Here is a 27,373-nt window from a genome sequence, read left to right as displayed (position 1 = left end):
CTGACTGTTGAATTTTATTCCTGACTGACACTCAATGCAGTATTGTGCCAGTCAATTATACCCTTGGTGCCTCAGTTTCCCCATCTGAAAACAGGAATAACACCAAATTTTAGAAAGTGCTTTGAGATCCCCAGATGAAAAGTACTATTGAAATGCAAAAATAACGAAAGATCAAAATCATTAGCTTTTTTTTAAAGGTACAGAACATTTATTTTTTAGCATTATTTCTGCTCATATGTCTTTTCAAGATGGCTAAACAAATAGCTGGGGGGACAGATGGGCAGAAGGGTGGGGAGACTGAAAGAATCAGAAAAACAGAGCAACCATGTGATAAACAAAGACAGACAGACATTCTGGTAAACAGACAGACAGAGCGGAAGGTTCCCATTCATGACAGTCTTCCCAGTGTATGTATAGCACAATTTCCGTGTAAGAGCTGTGATGCTCACTTGAAGGCACATGTGAACCGAACTGGAAGAGAGCTGAGGCTGGAATAGGGAGGGAGCAAAGTTCAAGCGCCAATGCCATTTCAACCTAATTACACTCAAGCTGGACAGAAAAGCCAGTTCAGAGTTTGCACAGAGGAAATACACACAATCCTCCTCCGCTCTGACAGCATTGTTTTCCTGCATTCAGACAGATCTCAGTTCTTGCCTCCCTTTGGGATGTTCCGTAGCTTTGGCATATTGATTCATAAGGAACCCTCTAAGGTAAAGTAGGGGAAAGCACTCTTAGAATGGTCAAGGATTTTTATTCCTAACATACACGGACAGGGCAGGTTTGTGGACTGAGAAGGCCAGAGCTATTTAGAGCAGCAATCCCTGTGCTAACATTAAGGGGATCCATGGTCAACGCGTGGCATGAGGTTTTAGCCTGTACTGCTGTCACCAAAGCCAGTGAGAGCCACATGACTAAAACCTGGTGGGTGGTTTGATGAAGCTGGAGTGAATGGTGCTTCAGTCACATATTGTCATGTTTTATTCCAAGAAGGTGTCTGACTTCCAAAGTGCTCCTACCAGGAGGTTAGGGATACAAGGCTTTCATCTTTAGAGGCCTGTGCCTCTGTGTCTTTGTTCTTTCTACACTCGTGTACACCAGTGCACAGTGAACATAAAACACTCCCATTCGGACTGGGCAGTATTTTACACTCACCCTGTACTAGTGTAAGCAGTTGCAGACGGTGCAGAGCAACTGCGAATGGGGCCCTGTGTGAACAGCTTGAATCCAGCAGAAGTCAGTAGTTAGCACAAGCATTTGTTATCTGGTGGCTGTTTGCTGACCTATATGAAATGAATTGGAGGTATCAGTCCGGCTCCTAATGGACAAGCATCTATCTAAAAAATAAAGTCATCTGTCCACACCACAAATGCACAGTAATTAAAAGATTCTCCTGAGTTGTAGGATGGTTGTGCACCTTACAGGGGAAAGAAATAATGGGGGAAGGGAATCATGTGACTGTGTCTGGTCACTCTGTACTAGTTTAATAATGAAACACTATCTGTCTTTCTTCTGGATGGGGCAAACCCATGCACACACAGCCCTCCTGTTTGCTATGTACTAACTCTCGTTCCCCCCTACTCCCTCACCCCCTTTTTGACAGTCTTAGCCAAAGACAAGGACTGAATGGCCCTTGGAGACTGAACTCCCATCTCTCCCTCAGTGGTGCTAATGTATAGCTCCTACTATTTGTTACTTCCCATAAGCTTTGAAATGCAGTGAAATCAGAACAGTGGTGGGGGAGAAATGACACTGTGGGTAGAGTGACAAGATTTGTGAATTTAAAAGCTGTGACACCTTCCTTATAAATGTCCAGGGGGCGAGGGAGTTGCATTGGGAGGGTCTTGGCAGCAGGAAGGGGAAATCGGATAGAATCACACATTTGGATGCGTTTAGAGTTAGTGGCCAGAGCGGGTGGGAGAGGATGGATATGGGCATTTGTAACCAGGCAGTGAGGAATGACGGTGACTGGATCTGGGGCAGGTGTTACTAGGGAATGATGGGTATGGATGTAGGGTAGGTCAGTAAGGGTTAAATGGGCATGGACTGAGAGGGAGGCAGAGATTGTGGGTGGGATTGAGTTTGGGGTTCAGGTCACACACAGAATGGGGCTCATTTCTTTCTCTCCTTTTCCCCCAACCTTCCCCCCTCCCCCAGTCGTTCATTCTCCCACTTTTAAGCACCTCCTTACCCATTATGATTTTCATCTGTCTCTCTGCTGGCCTCTTGAAGCTGCCCATGCTACTTCATGCAGCAGGAGGTGCAACTTCAAAAGGCTAATGGAAGAACTGAGGTAGCTAGGCTCTGAAATCACCACTAAGGTAGGGCAAGGAGCAGGCACCAGCAAGGAGTGGCAATAGGAAAGGATGAAAGAGGAAGAGTAGATGAGGAGCAAGGGTGGGGGTGGGGATTGAATGGAAGGAGTCCCCAGTTTCTAACTGCCAGAGCCACAGGCTCTCCCTGAGAATCTGGCTGGACTCCTGCCTGAGGCGCCACCAGCAGGAGCAATTCTGCAAATGGAAATTAACTGACAGTTATGTTGTTGATGCCTAAGACAGAATAGACTCATTCTCCTGTAGCTATATTGGCTCTGTAGGGCTAATGGAAGCAAAACCATGTGTGAGCTGGTATGACTCAGAGAAGACCAAAGAGAAGTTCTGTTTGAGTAAGAAGGGCCTGTTTATACATACTTACTTTTCTGACTGTAACTGCATTTTAAAAGGTGTGTCCCTTCTGCCGATCAAGGACCCTGGGATGTTTTAGTGGATGAGAGTGGTGGTTCACTGGATCTGTTTGATTCGCCATAGTAGAGCCCAGTTGAGCATGCTTTTTGTGGTATACAGTCTTTGCTCCCTTTTGGAGGATGGCACTCTAAACAATGAAGGTAGAGACAATGTGTTATGTACAGTAGGCAGGGTGGAGCTCTGGACAGGACTGGGGGGAGTTGTGACACAGCAGCTCCCACATTACACTGGGTGGCACCTGAACTACTTCTTTGGTTTTTCTAGTTCTGATTTCATTTCTGCTAAAAGGAAGCTGCTCTAAAGCTGTCTCAGCCAGGACAGGAGCCAGCTAGGAGACTCAGAAACCATCACAAGAGGCCATCTTTTCTCACTAATTTCTTTTTCCTGTTTTCCATCCAAGTTAGTACCCACAGGACCAGTTCAAATCTGAGTCCCTGCCAAGAAGGTACCTTATTTGGATCACAGTGATACAGAAGCCTTGTGCTGACTCAGTCTGCAGTTGATCTTACGAGAAATTATTCTCCTGAGATTTTCAGAAGACTTTTCCCCTTTAGCCCTGTTTCCCCATTCCTCAAGCCCTTGGCTGAAGGAAGGTGGATAATATGGCATTGTCTTCCTTCAGAATTTCATAAAGTAATTTCCCTTCCCTTCTTCCTGGCTGAACAGCCGAAACAGAATCAATATGAGCTTGCAATATGGAGGTAATATTAGCCAATATAATTTTGGGCTGAATGCACAGAAACATCTGGGCAGTGCAGGGAGGTAATAGGTAATATGTCTCTCATGCTACTGTACCTGGCATTCTGAGTTCATTTCTGGGCACCTCCATAACAGAAATGTTTGACAACAACTGGAGGGATTTCAGAGAACAACAATCAAATGACGAAGGGGCTGAAAAGACTAATTTATGTGGAAAGATTAAAATAAGTAATGCATAGTTTGGCTGAGCAGCAACTAAGGATGCCAGACATATAGCCCTCTATAAAGATGTGAAGGGTGTAAACATTGAGGAGAGGAAGGGATAGTTTAGAGTGGTCCAAGGTAGCATTAGTAGGAGTAATGAGGTAGAATATTTAGGCTATCAGGAAATTCTTCCCGGCAGTGAGTTCTATTAGACTGTAGAATAGTCTTGCAATGGAAGTGGCAGAAGCCCTATTGTTTGGGTCACTTAAAAGTAGTCTAGACAAAGCATTGAACAATACACTCTAGAGCACGGGTTCACAAACTTTTTTCCTTGAGGCACCGTGGCCCACTATTAACACTTCTTGAGAGAAATTATTAATTTTAATTATTACATACATATAAACTATAATACTGTAAGTAAACAATATGCATGTTTCCTTTTCATTTTAATGTAAACAATTGCAATGATAGAACTCTCTAGAAATATGCACTCAAAGAAATGCTTCAAGATCTTTGAAACCAAACAGTTTTAGTAAAACTACACTTTTAAAAAAATGTTGAAAGCAAAATGTGGCGTTCAAATAGGGAAAACACAATGTATAAATGTACAATGTATAAAACTGAACAATAAGCAACACAACAATGTTAACAAAATTGTTAAACATGTGTTATTGATTTTAAAACAAAATAGTTGTCCAACTTTGAACACTTTCTGGTGTTTTCTACTTTTTTAGTGTAAAATCTGAATTTCTGTGCTGTGTAAGTAAAAACCCAATCCTACTCTTTACTAATTAGTAAATAATCAAATATTATAAATAAAAATATAAAATAACAGTTATATTATTATTAACACACATTTTCTTACCACTTTCTGTATTTTTTTGACTGGCTTATTTTATGTAGCTGTAGATGGTCTGGGACTTTTATTATCTTCTCCACCAGTGCACTCTTCTTATTTTTGAAAAATAAATAAATCCATCTCAGATTGAAATACTGCTTGCCAATTTTTACAGTTGTAAATGGCAGACTGTGTGTTGCTAGGTTATCTTGCAGTGCGACGCACCTTTGTACTCACGAGAATTAAACTTAACATAGTGCAGCTTGGTTTTTAAATAAATAAATAATATTTCTCCCCATACGCTGTCAATATTTTGACATATATAGGTCAAAACATTACATTTATGTAGCTTTTATTTGATTACATAAGTCACATTGAGTTAAACATTGAGTAAGAGCTTGACTGGAGAATGCAGTTGTGCTGGCAGACCACCCAGAAGCGCATTGTGGCCCACCTTTGGGTTGTGGTCCACCCTTTGGGAACCCCTGCTCTAGGAAACAAGCCAGCAGTGGCAAAGGGGGTGAACTAGGTGACCAAATGGGTCTTTTCCATCTCCAACCTCTCTGATTGTATCATTCAAAGGAAGTAAAAACCTCCAGGGCTGGCGATTATTGTGAAGAACATGGCTCTCCTCATTCTTAGCCTTCCTCTCTCCCTTCATCCCCGCTCTCTTGTCCTCACCAACATCTCCATAGCAACACTGTGTTGCTAAAGAATAGAGAAGACATCTAAATATAGCTTCCAAATCTCCATGCCTACAGCTAAAAGCCTAGAGTAGTACTAGGCTGCTAATGCAAGACAGTAGAGAATGCACAATGAACAAGAGCTGAGAATGATTCGGTGGGATTGCCAGCCGGGCCCTGAAGTCATTTCCAGTCGAATGCCTGTTTCATATACATGCAGGGCATCCAAAGGCATTTTGTGGCAGTTCAGTCCTCCATCTAAATTCCAGGGGATTTCCAGTCATTCAGCCTACTAGATTTCTGTGTACATGTTTTAAAGAAAACAAAATCACCTCCAGTGCTTCATCAGGCTCTCAGAATCCATGATGGGTTTTGACATCGCAGCCTTTTGCAATAATACATAAAACTAAAGTGGAACAGGAGAAATGAGAGGATATGCAAGTCTTAAACAAGGAATCAGGGTTGTGGTCTTTTTCCTTTTTCTTATATTCTGAACTGGCTAAGGGCAATTCCAACAGGGTTGTTTTTTAAAACTGGACCTTTATAAAAGAAAAAATGTTTGTGCAATGATGCAAACATTACAGAGAAACTGGGTGGGATATAGAGCCTTTCACTTCCAGGCCACTGGATCAAACCAAATCCTGGTAGGTATTGACAAAATTTTGTTTGTATTGTGAGCTCTGTAAAACGAGTCAATAGTCTCGGTCTAATTTTTAGGAGTCAGGTACTCATATTGCATTGGGACCTAGTTGGCAAACTCAACAGAGAGCTCAAAGTATGAATGAGCCATGAAGACCAAACTTCCCTCTCGCTCCTAGAAGTGACCCCTACTGGTCATTATTGAAGCAAGTTGGTGGCTCAGTGTAAAAAACCCTGCACTGCAGCTGTCCATGCCGTTATCTGTTCTGTGGGTAAATAGAAGACTTCAGTCTCCAGAGCTGACGGGCTGGAACTTTCATAAACATTTAAATGGATTTTTGAATGGAGAATTTAAGCAAAGATCATGCACAGGACTTGAAAGGTTCATAGTGACAACTGGATTTAAAAGAAGAGAGCCAGAGAAAAAATGTTGAAAGTGGCTAGTATAACACCAGCCAGCTCACATGTTCCCTCTCAGCCAATCAGAATGAAGGATTCTGCTGAAGGAGAGGGATATCAAGAAAAATTGTTCTTCCCTCTTTTGCAGAAGTTTTTAAGCCGAATCGCTGTGTCTTTCATGGTAAAAGAATCCTCGGTATTAGACAGTTTTATTGTGTTTGAAAAATTGAAATATAGAGTGCTTTGGAAACTTATTTATCTGGCAGAACCTGGCTGATTCTACTAAGCTCACAGAGCATTTTCTTGTGCTTTCCCAGCATGTCCTTTGTGGCCCTGCCAAGCTCCCTGTGTTGAGTGGGTGACAGCTGCCATTTAATAGGTTGGCTGCTGACTCGTGTGGTCGACACGTGGGGATATGTTGCATCTCTAGTGTTGTCCTAAGTACGGTATGGGCGACTGTAGGTTACCTTTAAAAATTCTCAGGAAGACTAAAAGGGGTTAAAAAGCTCACCTGCATGTCTAGTAACATAAGGGGTCTGATTTTTCTTTGCCATTCACTTTCTATAGTCATTTACACATTTGCAAAGTTCCTGTGAAAGGCTACTGTGCTGAATTGGTGAGGATTCAGCCCCACTTTGCCCAGATGTAAATGTCAGTCCAGATGCAAGGCAGGGGAGAACAAGGCCCCACATGTAGGCTGCCTCCCAAATTAACCTAGAGGGAATGCAATCTCTTCAGATCGTGCAGTGGCCCAAGATGCACTAGAACTGGGAATGTGAAGCTGACTATAAATGGAAAGTGAAACTGACCAGTTTAGTTTCACTGTCCAAACCGAGTGAAGGGCAAAAGTTTAACCGATATTGTCAGTGCTGAAAAATAAATTAAGATCATTACAGCCCTTTCACAGTTAATATTCTAAGGAGTGATAACACAAGGATAGACCTTTTTAAAAAAAATGATGGCTTTGGTCTAGACAGTGTCCCTTTTAATTACCAAGTGCCAGCTGTTAAAGCATTTCCCCATAGTTCTAATTGAAACACAGGCCAGTTTACTAATTAGCCAAGATTATAAGGGGAATACACACAAGCAAATTGCTTTTTCTGTCAATATTTCTTTCTTCTTCCTACTGAGACCTGGTACAACATGAGCAATCTCTTCCCTCCCAACCAGGTTAGATGGCAAGGTTCTCTACTCCCTAAGGCAGGGAGCAATGCACAGATCAGAAGGGTGGAGTGGGATAGAGGAGCAACATAGGATTTCAAACAGGGCTGCCTGTTTTCAACCCATGATGTAGCAGCCTTGTGTGAGGGCAGTGTACAATGGAGCTGGGAAAGTACGCAACTTCCTCAGCATATACCTTCTCACTCTGTATGACCATATGCTTCAGAGAGACTGATGCTTGAGGTTCTTTGCTCTCTGACCCCCACTCAGTGTAAGGAGAGGGGGCAGATTCAGTGTGTTGTGGTGCAGCCCAGGAACAGGTTGGTGAAAAGCTACCTTTACATTTTCCAGATTCTGGGTTTCTCTGGGGGTCACCTGCACTGCCGAGTGCTCTGGCCAATTCCCCAAGAGCCCCCCTCCCCTCCGCTGCCTGGTTCTCTATGTTGTTGCTTACAAAAGGGAAACAATGTAGGATACCTATGCCACCCCTGCTCTGGAGATTCTTTCACCCCCTTTATGCATCCAGAATGGCATAAAGGGGTGCTAGTGTGGGAGAGAATGTGCCCCAGAGATATTCAAAGCTCCTTTTAAAGCAGGGGCCAGGGTGACAAACCAGTATGAGCAATAGTGTCTACAGCAGATGACACGTGCTGGATGGGAGGGGGAAATGGGCACTGCACTACAAATAAACTGCACTCAGTGACAAATCCTCTTTAACTTCCTCGTAGGAAGCAGAAAGAGCCCACGTTTCACTGCATGTCCTTCATCAGGGCTCAGATGCACTCTATTCCTTTTCCTCACTGCAGTTGTAATAATACTTTGTGCTTCTATAGCAGCTTTCAGCCGAGGATCTCAAAATGCTTTGCTAATAGTATCTGGGTCTCACAGCTCCCTTGGGAGGGCAAAAAGCAGAAATGGGAATATAATCGAGGTCTTCTGACTCCCATTCCTGTGCTTTAGCCATAGACTCTGCTTCGTCTCCTAAGCAAGGCATACTACAGTAGGCCCAATGAAAAGGGCTATAGATGAAGGGTACTGAGGTAATTTGATGCGGGACAAAAGCCAACAAGTAGGGAGAAGCAAAGTTTTGAAGGCCCTTAAGATGAGGACAAGGGTCTTGAATGTGGTATAATGGAAAATGAGGAGCGAGTGGAGGGATTCAAATAGAATGGAGACATAGAGTGACGGTAAGGAAGATGATCTTAGCAACTGAGTTTTGTATGGACAAGAGAAGGTGATGTGGGCTCTAGGGAGGCCAGAGGGGTTGTTACACCAATCAAGATGAGAGAAGATGAGGACATGGACAGAGGGAAATGTTGAATTTTGGAAATGCTACAGAGGCTGAAGGGGCAGAATTTGGACACAGCCTGAATATGTGATTCAAGGGGGAGGAGTGAAAGATAACACCCAATAACAGGCCTGAGTGACTGGAGGATGGTGTTGTCAAGAGTGACAGAGAATGGCGGGAACAGAGAGGGTTTGGATGGGAAGAAAAGTGCAGACCATGGAGGCAGGAACCAATGGAGGCAGCATGTATCTTGCTATTCCAGAGCTGCCAGTTCAGCCCTCAGCATAGGCTGGGGCAGCCTTCTGTTGAACCCCAGCCACCATGAACTCTGTAGGCCTACGGCAGCTGAGGAATAGCAAGGCAGCATGCCTGTAATTAGAAGAAAACAAGCCAGTAGTGAGAGGTGTCAAGGGAGACAGGTTGAGAATGGGCGAGGCGAAGGCAATGGGATGGTTTGGCACATGGGAGTATGGTTGAGTAGAAATGTATATAGTATAATTCCAGTTATCTGAATTCCTTTTATCCAAAAAAAATCCTAATTATCTGAATCTATAGCAGGTCCCCTTGTAGCCCTGCATCTGAAGAAGTGAGGTTTTTACCCATGAAAGCTTATACTCAAATAAATCTGTTAGTCTTTAAGGTGCCACCGGACTCCTGGTTGTTTTTGTGGATACAGATTAACATGGCTACATCCTGATACTTGACATCCGTTTATACAAACACCCAGTTATCCCATTCGGATAAATGGGAGTGTACTGTATTTGGAGTTGAATGGCTATGGGGCAACTCATCTGAAAGGTGGGTGGGAGGAAATAGAGATGGGGCATTTCTAACTACTGGGTGGGAGTAGAAGGGAAGTGAATGTGAAACAAATGACGCATGAAAGTGAGAAGAGAATGAGAATAAGGTACCTATCACAGGGTGAGTGAGTGAGTATGAATTTTGGGCATGCATCATGGCTAGAATAGAAATTCTTTGCTAGCTCAAGTGGTAGAAGCTCTCGTCTTAGAGCTGGAGGACTGAGCTCTATCTGCAGTGCTGTACTGAAGTTCAGAAAGCCATGGTATGATAACCACCTAGATGCCAAGGGAGCTACTTAGAGAACATAGTGATGGGCACTACATTCCTGGGGTTGTGTTATGTTGCTTGAAGCCTAAGGATGAAAAACTCCGATCATGATGACTTTTTTTTAAAGATTCCCTGATACTTTTCAGAAGCTGAGGGATGTTACTCCTGGTGTCCTGGCCTCATTCCATATTGAGTAATTGCATTCTCCCTACCTGCTGTAATCACCCCCCCCCCCATTTCAGTTAGATGCAGTGTTCTTCACTTCCTGACTTACACAATTTTGTTGAGCTCAGTTTTAGTTCCCATCCAAAAATCACACAGACATATCCTCTTAGCCTCCACAGCAATAATTCCTACAAGTGAGAGTCTCAACAGAGACACAGATACTCAGTATTTTCTAGCACATTAATCAAATAACCATCCAGTTGTTTTCTTATGTGTTTGAAGCAGAGGCACTGTCAAATAAAATGATTTTATAGATTACTCTCTCCACTTTTCAGATGGAGAATTTAGCAACGTCGTGAACATAAAGTCTTTTAGGCGAAGATCAATGTCTATTCATTTCATCTTCTGCTGCTTACTCCAGAAAGTCTCATGCAATGTTAAGTTGCTCCTAAGTGGAGCTTGCCCTCCCCCTGGAGTTCTGAAACCAGCGATTATTAAGCATATATTTAAATCAAGAGTGCGCAAATGGTGCCCTCCGAGGGCTACATTGGCAAGTGCCAGAGCCCAATTTATGTTCAATAAAATAGAGGAGGTAGCAGATGCCCTTATTGTCAGTATGGATGTGTGACCCCTGGCAACTACAGAGTCCAGCTTGTCATGCTGCATCCTGAGCCGATTGGCATTGATTGGACTTCCCCCCCAAAAAGCTGAAGGCAGCCATTGTGGGACATTACAGGCCACGCTTTGGCCACCCCAGATTTGAAATCACAGATTGTGCAATCTGCACGTGTGGTTTTTAGAGAAGAGATTTGTCTATATATTTAAAAGATTAAAACTCTTTCAGGGGTTAAAAAGTTACCCAGCTACAAAAGCTCCCTGTGTCTATGCTGAGATGCTGCAGCAGCCATGCCCTTTCAAATTCTGCACAGGCATGCGGCGGCGTCTCTTCCCTCGGTCATTCAAGGGCAGGATGCTTGGCAGTGTTGTGCTTGGAATCTTACCTGAAGCTTCTTGTAAACGTGAAACGTATCGGGTCAGCTGAACTGGCCTGGAAATCTCACAAGAACAAGGGATCTCTGGAGAGATTGATGATGCTTCCTGTCTGACCAGAAATAGCTCTGTCACTTTTTTTTTGGTGTCTGTGCCTCCAGGCCCAGTCTGAACCCAGGCAGGAGAGGTTAGCTAAACTTTTCTAACCTAAAAACATACAGAGCCTAATTGAGACCAGGGGGAACTCCATTGAAGTCTGAATTAAAAAGCTTCTTACACCATGTCTGACTTTGGCCTTTGAAGGTTCAAGTTCATTTGAGTCTGTGTGAAGGTTTGTGTGGGTTCTTGGTTTTGAAGACTGGTTCATCAGTCCCTGATGCCTGTCGTGGTATTTAAAAGAGGCTTTTGATTGCCAGGACAAACTTTTGGATAGCCATTGTTACTCTCAGCTGCCCAGCTGTTAGAGGTACATCTTGTCCATAACAGAGCTGTCACACAGAGGGAGAAAGGACAGGAAGTATCCCCTTCCCATCCTCCAGTGCAACTGAATCAAAGATTTGTGAGAGAAAGCTGCCCAGTTGATCCAGGTGCTCTTCAGATCTCACTCTTTCCATGAAGGTGAATGCATTGTCGGGCCTATTACAATGAAAACCCTCTTGTGCCTCAGGCTGCCTCGATTAATTTCAAGAGACTGTCACAGTATTCTTGCAGCAAATGTTCCCGAGCCTCCCTCTCCCGCTTGCTCTCTTCCTGTCAGTGTCCTCCTGTCACACCTCTCACATGAACATAAAGTTTTCCCAGAGTGGTGTTATGCTCCAGTCTCTCTCCCCATCCATCTCCCTGGTTCTCCATGCACTACTAGGAAGTAGCTGTCAGGCCAGCTGCCGCTAAGATGCAGGTGACAATATTGCAATATGCATTTTGGCCTTAAAAAAATTAACCAGAGCACAGTGTGTGTCTACAGTTCAATTGCTTTTATTGAGTATGAAAGATACCCCGGAAACGGAAGTCTTTTGTAGTTACAGAACATGTAGCCTAGGTAGTGGCAGTGCAACACTGCCCTGCCAATGCAATTCAACCCAGACCTGGAGTAATCACCCTCCTAGGGTGAGAAAGCATTTCAGCCTCTGTATAGTCAACCTTTTTGCTGAAGTAGTCAGAAAGGGTGCCAGCCATTTGTGACACAGGTGTTTACCCACAAGGAAGCAGACCAATGCATTTCATGTAGGCTGCTGAGCAGCCGTCAGATAGTAATAGCTTTGTGAGTTCTAAGATGAAATATTATATAATACATCACCTATCCCTAAAATCCATCTTTTCCCCTGAACATTGACCCTCCCTGCACTTTCAAAGAAGCTGCCCCTGAAAACCTTTCATTCTTATCCCTCATTTTCTGCTTCACTTCCCTCTTCGTTGGTCATCAATTAACAAGATTGTAAAAACATTCTTGGACCCAAGCAATACTTGAAGAAGACAGGTGGGCTCAGTTAGAGTAATCCACTAGCCCTGCACCTTCTGAGACCTCCAAAAGTGGGTCACAAGTGAAATCATTATGGGGGTAGGTGTATGTCTCAGCTAAGTCTCCAGGGGCCATTAAGCTTTGATCTAAGTGGGTTAACTGAAGTTAATTGAGTTGTATCTGCTTACACCATGAGGTAAATTTGGCCAAATCTGTGTCTGTTACAAAATTACTATGCAAAGTAACGTGTCTGTGTCCCTGGCTCCTCCAATCTGAAAGGTCTTGATCTTTTCATCTTTCTCCAGTACATCCATTCAGGTGGAATAGGTATACACGAGTCTCTTACTGTAAGGCACAGGATAAAACATTTCCATCTGATCTCATGTCTGTGGTAAGAGGTAGGCACCAACGTGTGTACTTTGCCCTGATGTCTTCTCACTCTCTCTCCAGAAATCAACTGACAATTTGCTCTCTTTCTTGAGATCCCAAAATGGTGCCAGTCTTGGCTTTACCTTTGTCTTTTACTGGGTGGGCACAAAAAAGGTATGCCCTGTGGTTCATAGCAAGGCCTTCAGGGTATCAGCCACACAGAGTCGGATCCTTGTATGATTCACCCAGTCTCCTGGAGACTTTAGGGATATGAATGGCCTGACAAAGAGGAAGCACTCTGATGTTCAAGCCCTCTAGGTCATGTTTGGGAGTGTAAGTGTCTTATCAAAGTCTTGAGAAGAGGAATCAGTTTGCCTTGGGATAATAACAGTGCCCTTAGTCTTCTGTTTAAGAGCTAGGAAAAATGTTTTTTTTTTCTCAGTTCAGCTTGTAGCAAAGGAGCTTGTAGCAAAGGAGAAGCCATCATTCTGCTGGATTTGTTATAAAATTCAAAGCTCTCTTAAAAGCTTAAGGGGGGGGGGATTTTAAAGCTTGAGGGTACAGTAACAATCCAATCTGTAGCCAAGTTGAGTTGATCTAGGAATTCAGAGGATTTGCTCTCTTGGTTATGTTGCTTCAGAGATTTTACTGACTTTCCAGAAACCAATTGTTGCCTTGGAGTTAAACTTTAATGTTGGGAAAAACTTGAAAATCTGTCTGTCTTCAAGATCAATCAAAGTGTTCTTCATACTTTCCCTTGGCTTTTTTACTTCATTATATTTCTTTTTTAGCCAAGTTTTTTTTTCTTCCTCACAGCCAACTTCAGTCTCAGTGAAGTCCTAATGATTGCTGCATTGCTAATATCACAATTATTTCCATAAGAGCTCATACATTAGAGCATCAATATTTTATATGCATCCTGGAGACCTAATTCCTCTATCCAGAGAACTGGTTTATCCCAGACAGCAGCAGTGTAAGCTTTCCACACACCCTGCCTCTTGCAGCGTGTGTCTCAGCCCAAGCATGGAAGGACCCACCGTTAGGAAGAAGAAGTTGTTTAGTTTCTAGGGTCTGTTGAACTCTGGGTGCTCTTTTTAAGCCTTCCAGCATAGGTGTGGGTTGTGATTTTGTCATACCTCTCCACCAGATTGATTTTGTGTGGGCCATTGAACAGATGTCAAATGGTGGTAACTTTTGATCACTACTGAACTTGGCTGGATTTGAATGAGCGGCATTAAAGATCATTATTTTCCTGCAGGATGACTCAGAAGCAGAAGCTGGGTTATGAGGGAAAGGGTTGTTATTTGCAAACATATAACCTATATAGTGTTCAGTTTGCCTGCTTGTATGCTGTGTGCAGGGACCATTTCAGCAGCTCTGATCCAATTTGAACTAGCGCAGTGTCATTCAAGTTGATTTTTTTCCTGTAGATGGTAGTCAAGAATAGGGAGTCATCATAGTTTGGGTTTTAATTTAAAAACCAAAAGATGCAATACCCATACAGCATGTGACTCAATAAGTTTGTGGTATGAAAACCAACTAAAATCAGCTGTGTTATATGACTGACTGAGTTACCTCTGATGCTGTACTACCACTCTCAGAGAGCGGGCTATTGGAAAGGAGAGCAGCAGAAGCAACACAGGGCTTGGGAGAGTGGGAGCAGCCTGCAACAGGGATACCGTACCAGTTAGTCTCCAATGATTAGAAAATAGGAAAGCACATAAGCACAAGGTAAAAATGATGACCAGGGCAGACAATGCAAGAGACCCTGACTCTGCAGCCACTAAGTTATTCTTGCCTAGTGAAAGGAGTAAAGCCTAAGATGGGATCATGTGGCTAAGGGCCTCATTAACTTGCTGGGGATTGCACTTAAAGTTTCATCCATTTCTTAAGACACGATTGTTCTCTGCCCACATCCTATCCCTTTATTGCCTTGTGCACTTCTGAGTAAAGGGGCCAGCATACAAGAGTCTTGAGATTATAGCCATTCATGATGGCTAACTACATGTAACCTATAACCTTGTTTGTACCCATTCTTAGCCTACACTCATGCTTGAGGCAGAATGCATCATGGAATCACAGGGTTAGAAGGAACCGCAAGGGTCATCTAGTCTAACCCCCTGCCAAGATGCAGGATTTGTTGTGTCTAAACCATCCAAAACAGATGGCAATCCAGCCTCCTTTTGAAAACCTCCAGTGAAGGAGCTTCTATAACCTCCCTAGACAGTCTGTTCCATTATCCTGCTGTTCTTACAGTTAGGATGTTTTTCCTGAAATTTAATCTAAATCTCCTGTGCTGTAGTTTGAACCCATTGTCTCTTGTCCTGCTTTCTGTGGCAAAAGAGAACAACTTTTTAAGGCAGACTTTCAAGAATTTGAAGATCACGATCATGTCTCCCTTCAATCTCCTCTTTTCCAAACTAGTCATACTCAGTTCCTTCAGCCTTTGCTTAGATTACTTGCATTCTATCCCTTTGAACATCTTTGTCACTTGCCTCTGGATCCTTTCCAGTTTCGTTACATCCTTTCTATACATTGGTGACCAAAACTGGAGACAGTACTTCAGATGAGATCTAACCAGTGCCAAGTAGAGTGGTACTGTCATTTCTCTTGACTTGCGTGCTATGCCTCTGTTAATGCAACCTAAAATTGCATTTGCTTTTTTTGCAACAGCATCATTCTTCCAGCTCCTATGTATATGTATGTGTTTGTCTGCCCACACACACTCATCAAACAGTTAATAATTAAAAGAATGTAAAGGCTACAAAAAGAAGCACCCAAAAACCATGAAATGCTCAACTAATGTTTTCTCTATGGAATTCTATAGGTAGTGGGTTTTGGTGGATTTTTTTTAAAGAAAATCTATAAAGAAATGCTTTCCTCTGGAATTATATGCTAGACAGTAATAGAACACTCTGTACTTTACAAAATGTGCGCTCAGTAAGTCATTGCTTCATTGAGGGTATAATTTTGAGTATTCAGTTTGCAGAGGAAGAGATCATATAAAATCAGGCATTCCACAAACGCCCTCAAGAGATCATATTCCACACACACTTTCTCATTAAATGAGAATTTCTCCTTGTCTTACATATTCATGCATAGTATCAATGGAACACTGAGACGCTGTTTGTAAAACCTTTTCTCATATAACAAAAACAAAACAAAACTGTGTGCATTCATGAAGTGTGTTTTCTAAACTCTGAGAACTTGGGACAAATCCAAATTGATTCGTACTGCGCCCCAGAAAGATATATCAATGAAGCAGAGACTATGTCCTTCACAAATTTCAGGCTTCTAACCTACTGGAGCTGTTCAAAAGGAGGTTACAGAAATTGTTGTAAAATGACAAAATTGTACTTTTTTTTTTCCAACTCTCTTTATATTTGAACTATTTTGCTCAATTTTTTCAAAATATTCTCTCATGGGCTGAGGAAAAAACCTGGACAATTTCAGCTTTTAAAAGTAAAAATTCATAAAAGTTGTAAGTTAAGTGAATGGTATGGATGGTACCACTGGAATGGTAACACTCAGGCAGTGTTAACGACTAGTGCACCTACACACTGTGGATGGGATTTTCAAAACCTGTCAGAGTAGCCCATCACTAGCCACTTTTGAAAATCCTAAAAGAGAGAAAAAGATCATACAGACAGATCAGATGTAGATCTAATCCACAGAAAACTAAAAAAAATTTGCAAAGTGTCATGGGCCCAGTCAACATTCAATTAAAAAAACAAACAAACCACCAGTCAACCTGGGTGGGCCCCATGTGCTGGTAAACATTTCCAAAGACGCATAGACTGTATGCCACTTGTGAAGTCTCAGCACAGTACTCAGGTTTTCATCAGAGACACCTTGTTTAAAATCCTATGTCCTTCAAGCTGCATTGGTGGAGACTGAAACTGTCCAGATAAGGGAGATGAGACTGTCTAGCATTAATACACAATTTCTATACAGCAAATGATTACAAAAAATCAGGATGATTTAATGTAGCAAGGAGAAGGATTACAAGTGATTCCTCTTGCATATTTGTAATGATGAAAGACAGTGAAAGCTCATCAGTCTCTATTTTTCCTCCTCGCCTATAACATGAAATCAATGGATGACTAAGAGGGCTAGATCAAACTGAGAACCACTAAAAGGAACTGCCTTCCACGATGTAGTCAGACTGTAGAACCTATTAGGCAGTAGGCCATTGAGTCAAATGCTGCGGCTGGACATTTGTAGGAGGACTAGATAGTCTTGTGATGCTTACTAATAGCTGTAGGTATGCAAGCTAAAGTAATGAAGTTAATCAAACTTCCTGCTTCATAGTGTAAAATGGTTACTTGCAGGTGTCCAGAAGGAGTCTTCCCCCAATGTTACAGCATTGTATAACTGGCAAATGTTCTTTTTCCTATATTACTCTTAAGTGAGGCACTTTTCTGAGTCATTACCCAGCAGGCATGGCTCAGTACTTACAGTATTAATCCTGGTCTGGCTGTTGACGACGTGATATCATGGGAACTGTTTGGTTTACTCTACGACATAGCCAGGTCTTTTGATGACAGCACTATACACTTTGGCAGGGGCATCAGCAGAGTGGCTCGGGTTGCAGCGGCACTTGAGTGCAAGGCTGAACACTTGTCTTTCTGAAGCACTCTTGGATTTTAAAATGCTGAAGTAAATTTAGTGCCTGGTGCTTGTAGTAAGTTGGCTGTGTACAATTTGGATCTATATGCAACCAGAACATTAAGACATGAGCAGAGCTGCAAGACCTCCGAGGTAGTGGATTGAGCCTCTTATTTTTTTCCTTCACAGAACCATAGGGATTTCCTGAATATTTATGAATTTGTGGTTTACTTACTGAGTTAGAGCCTGATCTTCCGGATGGTCAAGTCAATGCATTCAAGTTCCATCGACGTCCATGAGAGTTCTGTGGAGGAAGCAATACCTGCATAGTATTTAGAGATAACTTAAGTGGTAGCTCCATAGAAAACACTGATAACTGACCAGTGACACCAGATCATTCTCTCATTACAGGAAAGTAAATAATTCCTGTCATCTTGGTTGAGGAATGAAGAAGCACCAGTGCATACCACTGATGATTATTTCCAAAGCCAGCTGACTTTGTTGGTGGAATATGTTTGTAGTGTGTAAGCCACGGTCTCTAGTTTATCTCAAGGTTATTATTACTATTATTGAGTGCTGACATTGTGCTTGCATTGGACATATGTAGGAGATTCAGTCCTTGCCCTGAGGAGTTGTAATCTAGAGCAGTATGACAATACTTTCCAGTTTTCTAGCACTTTCTATCCAAGGGTTTGAATGCACATCGCACACATTAATGGAGGAAACTTCCCAACATTCCTGTGAGTGGGGTGTTAATAACATCATTTTACACATGGGGAAATGGAGGCACCAAAAGCTACTTAAAGGGATAGGAACATATAACACAGATCCCATGATTTCCAGTCCTGTGATTTAACTGCATGACTTCTCCTTCTTTTCTGCACACAGACACAACAGGTTAGACACATTGAATATACCACGTGATGGTCCAAAATTGAGGAGGTGTCAGAATTTTGCAGAGATGATTGTAGGAGGACTGTGCAGAAGAAGCCTGTGTGGAGGAGGGAATTGTTTGGAGGTTAAGTCATTCGCAGGCTCAGAGCTCATCATGTGGTGAATTAGCTAGTTGGCTTAGTCTTCAGAGAGAGCTGACCTATGGCTAGAGAAATGTAGGGCATTTGCTACACATTTCTTATTTCAGAAACGTTAGGTGGAGATAGTTCCAGATTTTAATTGTAACTGCTGTTCACAGAGCTTGCCTACTGAGGGCTTTCAGTGTCTCTGCAGTGTTTGGGAGCCCTGAAGTGTATACATACACATATTTATAATGTATAAACACGTGGGTATAGATAATATAAATATAATATATGAATGTCAATGCACACATAAACTGCTTTGCATTAAAAAGTGTGAGAAATTGCACCAGAGTCTGAAAGCATGAGCTCCTTTTACAGTGAGAAAGGAGGGATGTGATTTCATATAGCACTTCCTGCTATCCATTTCTTAAGACACGATTGTTCTCTGTCCACATCCTATCCCTTTATTGCCTTGTGCATTTCTGAGTAAAGGAGCCAGCATACAAGAGTCTTGAGATTATAACCATTCATGATTATTGCAAATCAAATTAAAAAAAAAAAGCAAAGTGCAGGTATAGTTTACACCCTGAGGCAATCAAGAGCAACGCTAAGTGAAAGCAAAACAAAACAACTGTCTAAGCCTTCAAGGCATGCAGAGTCTGAATTGCTCTCTCTCTCTCTCTCTGTATGTGTGTGTGTGTGTGTGTGTGTGTGTGTAATTGAGGGAACAGGGACACGGACTGGGAGCAAATCCTTCATCCTTATTCAGTGAAGATGCTCATGGAATTCATGAGCATTTTGGCTGTATAAAGTGTCAGAATTTGCCCCAGAGTCTGCCCAACACAGCTTGTGGGAGCCTCCAGAGGAAGATTGTCCAGTAGAACTCTGATTAGCCAGATTAACATACTGAATGCTTAGATTGTGGTGAGCGGGATTAAGTTGCAGTAAATTCCCATGTGTACAGGGGGCAGGTTTGTTCACTCCTTTTATGGTTTCCTTGTTGAAAGGATGTTTTAGGCCAAATTTTCAAACCTATTAGCAAAAATTGTGCCTGTGAAGTGTGTGTATGTGTGTGTGTGTGTGTACATACCCATTGAGAAACTGTGTGAGCAAAGCATGCACTTGTGTGTGTAAATCAGGTGCAAGGCCGAAGGATTAGTTGCCTTGTAGTTACCTATTTTATTCTGCCAATGTAAATATACAGGAAGGGGAAGTAAATTTCTCTCCAGGGCCACTTTGAGCCTATTCAAAGGGAGTAAACTTTGACTGTCTAATTTTCCTCTTTTGTTTCTCTTACCCTCTCCCACCCTTGCTTTCCTATCCCCTCCTTCTTCTTATGACACTTATTATTTTTCAATCCACAGCAAAACAGTTCACATCAAGGTAATTGATGATGAGGAGTATGAGAAAAACAAGACTTTCTTCATTGAGCTGATGAGCCCACGCATGGTGGATATGAGTTTACAGAAAGGTGTAGTACTGGTCCTCCAGACTAATGTTAACATTCTTCTTTCCTCTTCTTCTCTTTCTTCTCCTGCCTTCTTTTCTCCTCTGTTTTTTTTCTTTTTCTATGATTTCTTTTTGTTTTCCAATCGCTCTGTCCTTAACACTGCTGTGCACGCACAAACTTGTCACATGGTACCTATGGGGTTTTAGCCAGATGGGGCACTATCCTGGGAGGGACCTTGGGAAGGGGACAAGATAGAGAGACTGTGTGTAAGCGAGAGATTAGAATACCACCCCAGCATTGTTGAAATGGCTCTTGGTGGGGTTTTCTATTGCTCCCATTGGCTGGAAAGATTGGACCTTCTGTGCAGCTTGGCCATCTGTGCAGCTTCAGTAGCAAAACATCTATAGGAAACATACCCAGATTCCTAGAGGAGCTGTCGGCCTGCCTTAGACCCATACTAATAAAAATACAAGAGTCAAAGCCCATATGAAAGCAGCACATTAGTTCTCACAATTTTTAGCCCTGTAGCCCCTGCCCAAGATCCCAGCCTCAGCTGACCCGGGCTAGCCACGGCCATGCTGCAGGGCTTTCATCCCCAGGTAGACCTACTTAATAGGGGCTGGTGAGTAATGTTTATTAAACAGTTAGAAAACAACTAGAAACAAGAAACTAAAATATCTGTTGTTTTTAAATAAAAAGGGAGAGGTAAAAAAACCACCCAGTCCCCTCAAAGTCAAATGAGAGATCCCCCCCGGAATGGACAGCCCCAGCCTCACCAACGCCCATGCATGTATGTGTGTATGTATGGCTTTCTCTCTGTCCTGCTCCCTACCTCCAGATCCAACGTCTTACCAGTTATGAGCGGGGGGAGAAGCAATCGGTCCTTCAACTAAAATGTGTTTGATATCTTTGTGGCTGTTTTGCCCTTGGTTATTTCTGACTGGTCAATTCTTAGTCAGCTGTTGAGATATTATTACCATGTGACACTAAATTAAATGTGCTGCAGAAGTCACCTCCCACTAACCATCAGCAAAGTCCAACCCTCCCCTCCCCCGCCCACCCCCATCTTCCTCCTCTAATACTTTCCTACTCACCCTAAGAGCAACTACTACCAATGCGCCATATCCAGCAAACAAAACACTGCCCAAGGCAGCAGCAGCAATGGGCTGCATGTGAGAATGGACTGCTGCTGTGTCCGCTCCAACCAGCCAACCCATTGTACACGGCTGTCTTTCTTGTTGTCCCTACAGGAAGACCGTAAGGGTTAAAATAGTAGATGAGGAGGAATACGAAAGGCAGGAGACTTTCTTCATTGCCCTTGGTGAACCGAAATGGATGGAACGAGGAATATCAGGTGTGAGATCCTTTTTAAAAACAAACCAAAAGCAACCAAACCCCAAATCCAAAAAAGTAACCCCTTCTTCTCCCTCCCACCCATCTTTTCTTCTCCTCCTCCCCGTTAGATGAATCAACTTTTATTCTTTTCCCTCCTGTATTCTCGCTCTCACCCTGTTTCGGTGTCATCTCTGCCTTTTAGAGCCTAGCTTATTTCTGATCCTCCTTTTGTGCAATGCTTGGGCCTCGGGCCTTATTAATATCATCAGTTTTGATTGGTTTTATTTTGTTTTGATGACATCTTTGCTGCTACGCCTTCTCCCCCCTTAATGCCGAGACTGAAGGGAGTCAAAAAGAACCGAAAAGAATGTAGTGCATGGCTATCTCTTCAGCTCCCCTCTTCAGTACTGTATGTCCCTCCTTTGTCCCCAGTCCCTTCTGGTGCATCATTGAATATTGTTGTTGGGTTCCTCTGAGTCTTTGCTAAAAGCCTGTCCCGTACAGCAGGGGAATCACAGTCACAGTGTTTTGGTTTTACAGTAATAATACTTTGCACTTCTCTAGCTTTTTTTCATCCAAGAATCTCCAAGCACTTCACAAATATTCATTCACGGAGCCTCACAACACTTCTGTGAGGTAGGTATGAAGCCTTATTTTCCCAGTTTACACACCGGTAAAATGAGGCACAAGGAGGTTAAATGGACTTGACCAAAATGACACAGCAAGTGAGTGGGAGAGCTAGAAAAGAACTCAGACTCTGAGTATCCAATTTTACCTGCTATACTGTACTTAAAAATACCTGTATCTGTCTACCTGCCCAAACACTCAACCTCTTCCTGTGCCACTGTAATAATCAGTGCGTCTTACCATCACCACAGTGACTCAGGATCTGGCCCACTTTGTGTAATTTTTAAACATAAGCACCTAATGAAAGGATATCCAGATCTCCATTTTGGTGTCTGAGCTGGGACTCAGGCAGGTTGATGTGCCTGTCTGAGCGTAATTTGGGCACAATCCCATTTTAGGTGCTCCTGTAACAAAGATGCCAAATGGGGCAATTAAGCATCATGTGATTTTAGACTCTTCAAATATATGAAGAATGAGACAATTTCATTTGTCCCAGAGGATGGCTATTAATGTAAGTCTAAGTCCCACCGGAAATGGATTCTGCTTTGGATGACTTGTGTTTTCGGGGGTGGAATGCATCCCTGCTGGAGTCTTACTGTGAGTGTGTCCAAAGTCACCGAGAATTCCTCTCAAGGGCATGCCATCATTGTCACACAATGCAGAACTGGCTTAAGCAAATGAGGGCTCCCCGGAGAAGCCATTTGATGGAGACCCATCCTTACAAAGCCTAGGCTTTGTTGTGCTACCTGCCCAAAACAACTCTTCCAGCGTGGGGTTTACACAAGGCTGGTGGAGAGGAACAGCACTGGCGTGTGGGTGTTTGAAGATGGGGACATAAGGAAATAGTAGATGTGCAATTTCTGTTAATCAGAAGGAGGGCGATCCTTCTCTGTACCACAGCCAGAGTCACTGCAGACGGGGACATTCCTCAGCAGGCAATAGCTGTTATTACCTCTGAGCCCTGTCAGCATGAGGCAGCTTATGCTCCACACCAGGTGCCATGGAGCATGTATTACTGTTATGTGTGTTGCAGTAGCATTCGGGGGCCCCACTCAGAATCAGGTCCCTGTTGGTCTCAGCACTGTGCACGTGTATAGGAACGCATAAGTAACTCTGTAGAACCTACAACCTAAATAGACAAGACAGACAAATGGCAGCAGACTGACAACGGGTAGACAAAATACTAAAGATACATATCTTGGTCAGCTACAGTTTTCTTATTTCCCCCAAAAGTTCTCCCCATTCCTGAGCCAATGCTTCCTTCTTCCACCCTAATCACCCCACGGAAATGTTATCGGTTATCATGTGCACTGGGTTGGTGTTGAGAGGCCAGGAATGCATTGTGTTGGCACTGTGGGAACACATAACAAAGAGATGTCCTTGTCCAAAAGAGCTTGCCATCTAAGAATGTAGGGGAATGAGAGGGGCAGTGTGAGGTAGAAGGTACCCAGTCAGAAGGCCCCTTTGTCACAGAAAATGTCTAATGGCCTCCTGGCCTCTCCCATCCCACTGTACTCCTTGGTGTCAGCTCCAGCTGCTTTCCCCACCCCTACTCCATGGAGGGAGTTAAGGAGGCTACCTTAGAGACTCCCTAGGATGGGAGGAGAGGCCAGTGCAGCCTCTCCAGTTCCTCTGCAATCTTTAAATAGGTAACTCAACAGGAAGGGAGGAAACAGGTCACATCCCACCAGTATTTCAGACTGTCCCTCATGGAGTGGTTCTCCATGTCTCAGGGGTTCAATCTGAAGCCTGTGTGAAACAATAGCTCAGAGAAGTATGAATTGCCTCATTCATCTCAACGGGATGATAACTATTAAATCTGTTCTGGTGGGGCCTCCACTAACACCACCACACAGAGGACTCTTGGGGTGGGCACTTCACTGGCGACACCACCACATGATTTGGGTGAGATGGTATCACCCAGGGTCCCCCAGTGGGTAGATGGGGGCTCCCTTATCTGGGCGGAGGGGATACCCAGCCTGCCCCCACAAAAAGGAGTAGTGGTGGGTCCCTTAGCAGGCCAACTCTTGGGTGGGTGACCCTGGCTATTACCAGCCCAAGTGGGGTCAGGTCCATGATGCAGGAACAAGGCAATCGGGGATCCTCATGTTGGAGAGGGCCTATCACCTTGGTTTGTCTTCATCTGGCCCTGCGGACAGTACAGTTCTCCTCTCGTGCACGTGTTCTGAAGTCCTTCGGCTTCTTCTCCTCCTCACTACCAACGTAGAGCGTAATGGGGAGCAGCAGAAGAGGCACTGTTGGAAGTCAGTGGAGAGGAACTAGGCAGGACACTGCTGCACCTGTAGTGTCAGCCATTCATACTTGGATCTAGCACTGCCATAGCTTCCATCTGGCTGCCGCGAAAGGACCGAGGAAGATACAACAAGAGAGAGCTCGCGTGGGACTCTGTTCACCCCCACTCCTGCGCGAGGGAAGAGGAAAGACACCTTGCAGCACCTTGTCGGGCAGGGGCTTGTGATAAAGGAGCAGGGCTAGTAGGTAGATGGCATGGGAAAAGCTGTGAAGAGACAGGGGAGGGTCCTGAGGAAGAAAAGAAAAACGCTGTGATTTTTACTCTGAAATTAGGAAGAAAGGGCGCCAACATCTAGGACAGCAGCAGAGGCTGAAGCCAAACAGGTTTAATTCAGGTCCAGTGAAGCAAGGGCCAGGCTGGTTAGTGACAGAACAGAGGCTTCTTGCATTTGCCACTCATCTCTGACCAACTGAGTTTTAAATCCTAGTTAGGTCAATTTGGTGGACTCATCCCAGTCCCATGTGTACAGTCTGTCTGCATTGCCAAATCACCATACAGCTAAGCACAAGTTTACTAGGGCCTTAATAGTAAGGGGTGCTGAAAGTTAGTACAAAGGTGACTGGCAGAGCAGCACAGGGGAAGCTTGCCCAGTATCTGTCAACCTCCAGGCGTTTCCTATAGCCCCTCACTTCTATGTAGTACTGCCCGGGATGAGAAACATCTGCCTGGTGACTGGACATGACGTGATTCTTCCCTTGTTGAAATTCCTTTTGTTTCTTATCCCACTCGCGCAGCAGCTTCCTCTAACCAGGGCACCATCCGCCCATTAACAAATCTCCAAATTAACTTAAATTGGACATTGTTTACATTGCCATGACATTGTGTCATGTGACATTGTGACACTGGTCCACAATGACCATGTTTCTTCTCTCATTTACACCAATGCAAATTGAATGCAACTCCATTAAAGACAATGGGGTTAGATGGTGTAAAACAGAGGGCAGTGTCAGACCCTGAGGTCGGCTGGACAAATCCTAGAAGGCAGCTGCCTGCCTCCATGACAGCATTGGAGCACCTATCATCAGCCATCATTTACCAGCAGGACATGAGAGATACAATAGAAGAGGATGGTGCACTTGTCCATTTATGAGGATTATCTGCAAATTTCCAAGAAACATGTCCACAGAAGAGGGAGAGATGAACACATTTCATTAGCCCCGTTAGGGTGTAGCCAATGTAAGGGCTCAGCACTTAAAAATAAAGGGAAGGAAAGAGGGTTTCAATGTATTTATACACTGTCACCCTCTTAATCCTATGAAATCTCAAAAGATTCCATGTACTGTAGAGTGCTCCCACAAGAGGGCACCATTTTGTTGGCTTTGATGAAGAATTAGATGGCACATAATGGTTTTGGATATAGAGCACCAAGCACTGATGTAGTGCAAAGTCCCCTACTGACGTGTGACAAGGTCAACACAGACACATGCACCTGTGAGGCAGACAAACAAACACATGCAGAATCATTCAGTGACAACTATGCACGCGCGCGCACACACACATACACAATTATGACTTGTATTATCACAGCATCTAGGGGGCCCCAATCATGGCCAGGACTCCCTTGTGCTGGGCACTATACAAACAGAGAATAAAAAGATAGATTCTGTCACCAAAGAGATTACAATATAAGACAAGAGACAACACAGGGATATAGACAGACAAGGGAATACGAGGAAACCGTGAGCCAAAATTGGTCAGCATGATAGACTACACCCTCCCTGCCTAACTGTTGTCAAGAAAAATGAGAGTCTTAAGGAGGTTTCAGAGTAGCAGCCGTGTTAGTCTGTATTCTCAAAAAGAAAAGGAGTACTTGTGGCACCTTAGAGACTAACAAATTTATTAGAGCATAAGCTTTCGTGAGCTACAGCTCACTTCATCGGATGCATTTGGTGGAAAAAAAAAAAAAAACTCTTTTTTTTTTTTTTTTTCCACCAAATGCATCCGATGAAGTGAGCTGTAGCTCACGAAAGCTTATGCTCTAATAAATTTGTTAGTCTCTAAGGTGCCACAAGTACTCCTAGTCTTAAGGAGGAATTTGAAAGAGGATAATGAATTAGTTTTGCTGATGTTTACAGGGAGCTTCTCCCAAGTGTGAGGGACAGCATGGGCAAAAGCACAGATATCCTTCTTTGCAAATGTAACCAGTGGATGATACAGCCTGGCATTAGGGGCCGGTCGGAGATGGGAGTTGTCATCTCGATAGATAGGATGGGGATAGGCCATGAAGGGTTTGAAAGCACCCACATACTTATGAAGATATGCACACACAAACATACATGTGCATGCAGATACACACCGCCATAAAGAGAAGCGTACACACATGTGCATGTACATGCTAACACATTCAGGCATGCACATTTTTGCAAATGTGCACATTCATGCCAGCATATACACACATATGAAGAGCAAATGCAATGGTGATGGGTGTAATATAAAACCTGGATAGGCAGATGTGGGGATACGCAAACTTAACCACATACATGTAGGCATATGCTGGCATATGCAAATATGTAGATGCTCCATGCAGTTACACATACAAACATATACTCACAGAAACCTACTCAAAGATGTGCATGCACACACACAAACATGCATGTGGATACCATTTATTATTAAAGTCTGTCAGTACAACGATCACTATTGTCATCACGTAGCATGGGCCTTAATGACTCACTAGGCCACTGTGAGAAATAGATTCAGCCACTCTTGGCAGGCCCAGGTAAAGTTGTTTTTGATTAGGAGTTCCTCTTTGTATGTTCTGCTGGCATATTTGTACCCAGCATACGGGATGTGGTTTTCTTCAGTGTGTGCCCTTGTGGTTGATGCTCTCCATTTAGCTCTATTGCATGCAGGCTGTTCCCAGCGTGCTGTCTGTCTCACACTTCTAGATTGTCTTTCAAAGTGCCTTCAGAGCATTTCTTCTGGCCTCTGTTGGGAGTGCGAGCATGTCCCTTGACTAGACAGAAAGTAGACTAGAAAGTAATCTTTTAGGTAATCGCCATTCAGGCTGTCTAGTGCCAGAGCCAGCACATTTCAGTTGTGCTTTCACGATCATAGCTTCAATGCCAGTGATTTGGGCTCACCCAGATGCCTTGTTATCCAGCCAGTTAATTCTAAGAATTAAGTAATAGGCAGCACTGATGAAATGCGTCTGATGGCTAATGTGGTTTCAATGCATTGTCCACATTTCACAGCCAGAAAGCACAGACGATAGAATGTCAGTTGGCACATAGGTGCATAAGACAAGCATTTACATGCTTAAGTGAAGACCCCAGGGCAGGATTTGGATATCTTAATTTGGATCCAGATCTTGGTTTGAT

General features: G+C 43.5%; 1 protein-coding gene across 6 annotated transcripts in view; it reads left to right on the top strand.

The window, feature by feature from the left end:
- Positions 1-27,373, top strand: part of SLC8A3 (solute carrier family 8 member A3) — a 185,984-nt gene that overhangs the window by 117,352 nt on the left and 41,259 nt on the right. For 2 of the 6 annotated variants that reach the window (XM_043517481.1, XM_038407585.2), the window contains exons 1-2: positions 19,692-19,798; positions 21,028-21,131. In XM_043517481.1, coding sequence (XP_043373416.1) covers positions 21,113-21,131 — 19 coding nt within the window. In that variant the 5' untranslated portion in view covers positions 19,692-19,798; positions 21,028-21,112. Of the gene's footprint in view, positions 1-19,691; positions 19,799-21,027; positions 21,132-27,373 lie in introns of those variants that run through there. The other 4 variants (XM_043517480.1, XM_038407581.2, XM_038407582.2 and 1 more) reach the window with 2 other exon arrangements.

The sequence above is a fragment of the Dermochelys coriacea genome, chromosome 6 (genome assembly GCF_009764565.3).
Source record: "Dermochelys coriacea isolate rDerCor1 chromosome 6, rDerCor1.pri.v4, whole genome shotgun sequence".
NCBI classification, from domain to species: domain Eukaryota; kingdom Metazoa; phylum Chordata; order Testudines; family Dermochelyidae; genus Dermochelys; species Dermochelys coriacea.
Note: the sequence above shows the minus strand (reverse complement) of the source record. Positions and strands in the feature narration are given on the sequence as shown.